The sequence below is a fragment of the Polyodon spathula genome, chromosome 21, assembly GCF_017654505.1.
Source record: "Polyodon spathula isolate WHYD16114869_AA chromosome 21, ASM1765450v1, whole genome shotgun sequence".
NCBI classification, from domain to species: domain Eukaryota; kingdom Metazoa; phylum Chordata; class Actinopteri; order Acipenseriformes; family Polyodontidae; genus Polyodon; species Polyodon spathula.
This window is the reverse complement of record NC_054554.1, coordinates 23,254,275-23,259,274: the sequence shown is the minus strand read 5'-3', so window position 1 is coordinate 23,259,274 and position 5,000 is coordinate 23,254,275. Positions and strand designations below refer to the sequence as shown.

The following is a 5,000-nucleotide window of genomic DNA, read 5'->3' as shown; positions in this document are numbered from 1 at the left end:
TATTTGTTGTGAGCATCTGCTGCAATCAATGGTCGTTCAAGCAGGCTGCCAAACATGTCCAGCAACTACAAACAAACAAAAAAGGTCCCAAGTGAAAATACAGTTCTTATCGATGTGTAGTTAACCCTTGTAGAACATTCTAAAATTATTATTTTATTCATTTCACATTTCATATTTCTGTCATCCCCGAACACGCAAATAAAATATTTCTGAAGTTATAGTGAAAAATAATATGCTACTGAATGTCTGGTAAAATGTATATTCACATGATTTGCATACATTAATTATATATGCTATTTTAAGTAGAATAAATAATTTAAATAAGCATATCAGTCATTAGATTTTTTCCAAACTTCACAGTGTTCTGTAACTTATCAATGTCACAAAACTACAGAAAACTGCGTTACCTATCTGGGAAGTAGAAATAAAGCTGAAATGATTGTGAATTGATGTCCTACTATGGACAACTATTTGATACATGACTCAAACAATTACATTACTGCATGACTAAAACAATAGCTGCTGTGACTAGAAGGCGGTATTTGTTCAATAGTTTTGCATCATCCAAAACAGAACTTAATGTGTAAGGATTTTGATAGCTCTGTTATCAGCACAGCTATCACACAGACACTCTCATCAATGGTAACAAATACTAACCTTGAAGGCATGCTCCAAGCCAGATGCATCTTCAAATGCCTGGTTGAAAACTGTTCCCAGGCGTCTGTCAATGTCTTCTACTTTCAGCTTAAAGTCAGAAACGTCTTTTTCAAATTCCTAAAAAGCCAGGAAAGCAAGAGGGAGTTAATAAATCTCAAAGAGGAATTTCACATCACTTATTGTAATTAGCTTACACCTGTTTTTCTCCCAGTAGAATACAGTGCGGTATTGTACAAACAGCTTTGACTCAACTGTGGGGTGGCAAAAGGATTTGGAAAGGATTAAGTCTCCTTGACCAAACATAATTTGGCATGTAAATTCATTATATTCCATTAACATCAACAGCCTTTTGGACAAGTGGGATATTACAATAGCCAGGCGTGCCCTAAATTACTGTAACACAATAAAAAGTTAAAAAAGTGTAGTTCAATGACAGCTACTGTACTTTAATTAGTAGGAAATTGACTGGGTATGAGATTTTAATTTTTATTTATCATTACACCAATTTGTACCATTTTATGAGAAAACAGTTTTGTAAGGAGTACTTATGTGGTTTTGTTTTAACTTAAGAGTCTCTTAGGTCTGCTTATTGTTGGAGTTTTGTAGAAAATAAAGTAGATGCAATCCTCCTTTAAATACCATGAAATACAGGACAGGCCAAACTGGAAATATTTTTCCAGTTAAAAACTAAACTACAGTGATAAAATTGACAGCAAATGTAAGGAACAGTCGACATTATCTTAATTTGAAAAAAAGAAAAGAAAAACTTGACTAACCCACCATGTTAGTGGTATCCAGGCAGTCATAAGTGCGCTCCGTGAACACTTTGTAGATTTCCTGAAACTCTTCATACATACTCAGGACCTGCTGACTAAGAACCTTCCCTCGGATGCCTCCAAATTCAATCTTTTCCAGTTTAATCATATCCAGAGCAGTTACCAAGAGATCCTACAAAGGACAGATTCATTTGAAAGCACTTTGCAACAGTAAGAGCTCATTTCCATTCTGTACTAGGGGCCTGAGATCAGTTTCATAGCAACACTAATACTTTTTGAGCTTCACACACTCAAGGAAACCAGTGTCCCGTAGCAACAGACTCTGTTTGTTCATCTTAGCAATGAGAAGTTTTAATGAGAAAACCATTGCGTGGAGCAAACTGCTTCACTTTGCTGCAATGAAGATAAAATTGTAGGCACTTGTATACCTGTGGTGCTTCCATTTCAAGTATAGGTAGACAGTCTTACAGAATATAGATTTAGGACATTCACATTTTAAAAAGCAGTCCACTATTCTGTAAAGATGAAATGTTGATTTAAAAAACATGGCACTTTGAATGGACTATAGCTTAAAGAATGATCCCATAAATCTTATCGTTTTGCACTTCCAGTAACTACACTCAAATGTGCAGCTTTGAAGAAACACATCTTATAGTGTCAGTCAATCAAGTAAGAAGCTGATTGGTTAATGACAGGAAAGAAGCCGTTGAAGGTGAAATGACCAAAGAAGTGCAATACCATCTGAAAGCATGGATTGCAAACAGAGATTTCTATACCATAGTGTAGTAATAGATATTGCGGTTTATAATAAAAATACATGTGCTGAAATGTACAGAACGAATGGCAGTGCACAGCAGGTAAGATTTATTGAATTAATTTTTTGCTACAATCTTTTTAAGGATTACCAGCAAATTACCAGTGGAGGCACAGGCTTTGTAGCTTACTCTTGTCACAGAACAATATTAAATAGTGTGTGATGCTATTTCTTTGAAATGCATGCTTAATATGTGCAGATTATTTCAGCACGGTTCATGGTAAATTAAACAATGAATTCATACAGTATTGGTAACTTGTAACAATCAATATATTTGCAAAATGTAATTAAGATAATGTTTTACTAAAGTGCTTCTTTATTTAATTGTACTTAATGTATTTACATCCATACAGCTACAATTGTACTGTGGATAATGTACTTATGAGAACAATGCTTATGATACAATTATTAAAAACAATGTTCTAAATATGTATGCAAACTACATAATCCCTTCTAGTATAGTTTAAAACAATCTTAATCTAAAATTTGTTCAAAATAAAAACACACAAAGCCTCAAACATTAATATCAATAATATCTGCACAACTATTACCCTGATAAGCTTGTTTGCTAAATCAGGACTAACTGCTACCAAACATTTATGTGCAATATACTGATAACAATAAAGACTGCTTTATTTATTAAAAAGCTATTGCTATTCAAAATATTGTAAATTATTGCTGCTGGGGAGAATTTAGCCCTTATATAAATAAGGAACTCTACTCGTTATTGCAGGTCAATAAACTCATGACAGCATATCAACCATAGCAGAACTGTAGGTACTTTATTCAAATGAACCATGGTATAATACAATGTCTAACAACAATGCATTGCCACTGATAGTATGTTTATACTAAAATAAACAGACAATGACATTTAACACAAATAATATTAAAAAGGTGTAGTCATGGGATGCAGAATAAAATAGCCATACCAGCGATACATTAACACGCCAATTTCCAATGTTCAAACACTACCAATAAAAAAAAAAAGAAAAAAAAAACTTGGAACTTACATGGTTGCTTTATTCTAGTATCTAAACATAATTTGTTAATTACTGATTGTGTTTGCAGCATGCAGGTCTTACCTGAAGTGTCTCCACCCTTGTAAGGAAGCAGTCCATCCCAGCGAAGACCATCACAGAGCTGAAATCCCACTCTCTCACTTCCTCTCCGTGCTTGTAATATTTGCCCAGACTTCCTCTGTTTTCTTCATACGTTTGTCTGAAGAGCTGCAGGATATCCAGTGTCTGGAGCACCTTGTTCAAACTCTCCTGAATTTCACCTTTCAGAATATCCTCTGGGTTCAGATAGGCACGGGCCTGCCAAAGCATGGAAAATACATTAACATTCATGTTTTACAATCCAAATGAGACTGTATGCAGAAATATCATCTAGCCATTGCCAATGTACAGTTTTATATAGGCAATAAACCCAACAGAGTAGATATTTTATATCAGTATTATATTCCAAATGAATGTTTACATAGCTGTCCAAGAGTTCAGATACAAGCACAGAGCACATTTTATTTTAGAAGTCAAATGCTTCACATCACGCATAGTTTAGTTTAAAAGTTTCATTATACCGCATTTATGTAAATTAGTAAAGGATCATTTCAAATGTATGTGCGACATTGCTATGAAAGTCTAGTGCACATCAATTTTCTGTCTAATACCATGTCACTAAACCTTAACAAATGTAATATCAATTAAACATGTATTTTTGCCATGCAACACAAAGGCATGACCAGATTTCTTAGTGGCACCTGTCCTAGGTGCATTCCCAGGTCCAGTTTAAACTTGAAAGCCTAAAACGGTTCTGAACTACCTGTTGTATTAAAAGGTTGCAGGTCTCCTGGAGCAGCACTATGATTCTGGATGGAGTGTTGTAGTATTTAGAGTTTGCCCACACTAGACACACCACGTGCATCAGTGGCCCAATCATAGGCTTGGCTTCATTGAACTCCACGTTCTCAATATCATCAAAATGCCGCTGTAGAGGCTTTAAGTGCATGTTTATGTCACTGGCTTCTGTTAGTCCTGCAAAAAAAAAAAAATAATAAAAAAAAATAATAATTTACAAAGATAGCCCCTTTCCAATGTCTCAAAGGGCTTGATTCTTCACTGTGGGTAAATTCCCATGTTATACATTAATAGGGGCAATTCAGTAAGCTCAAAACTAAAGGATAATCTGTCATTTAAAGAGTAAGTAAAGTCAATTGCATTTTCCTTTCTTTTTTTTTTTTACTGTGCCCTTTCATTTGTATGATCTTTGCAATCGTTTTGATGGGTTCTTACAATAGTTTCTAAAATACTGTGTTTTTATAATACTGTACAAGTCTCTCAGTCCTGGCACTAATATAAAAATTAAGTTGGTTGATATGGCCTGTGTTACATATGTGTCTTTATATTGATAAGCACATGCACCATCTCTAGAGCACTGCTGTGTATTGAAAAATAAATAAAACGCTTATCCAAATGTTTCACCACATTTGGATAAGCGAGGCTCTAGATATTTGGAAAACTCTTGACCTGATTGGTAGCATTGTGCTTGAAGCAAAACTCACCGGCAACTACATCCTGGAACATGGTTTTGAATGCTGGGTAATAGCTGCTATCCATTCTTTCCAACAGCTGACCCATCTTTGCTACCTTTGTGGAGCGCAGCTGGTCATAAATACAGTCCAGGTCAGCATATCTAAAAAATATATACTCTTGGTAGTAGCGGCAAAGAATTAGAATCACAAAAAACAAATA

At 34.8% G+C, this 5,000-nt stretch overlaps 1 protein-coding gene across 1 annotated transcript in view; it reads right to left on the bottom strand.

Moving 5' to 3' along the window:
- Positions 1 to 5,000, bottom strand: part of LOC121296591 (dynein heavy chain 9, axonemal-like) — a 117,402-nt gene that overhangs the window by 109,381 nt on the left and 3,021 nt on the right. Inside the window, exons 4-9 of the mRNA XM_041222301.1 lie at positions 4,811 to 4,941; positions 4,072 to 4,283; positions 3,333 to 3,566; positions 1,438 to 1,605; positions 658 to 774; positions 1 to 65 (exon numbers count right to left, since the gene is read on the bottom strand). The exon at positions 1 to 65 is cut by the window's left edge and continues 86 nt beyond it. Coding sequence (XP_041078235.1) covers positions 1 to 65; positions 658 to 774; positions 1,438 to 1,605; positions 3,333 to 3,566; positions 4,072 to 4,283; positions 4,811 to 4,941 — 927 coding nt within the window. The remainder of the gene's footprint in view (positions 66 to 657; positions 775 to 1,437; positions 1,606 to 3,332; positions 3,567 to 4,071; positions 4,284 to 4,810; positions 4,942 to 5,000) is intronic.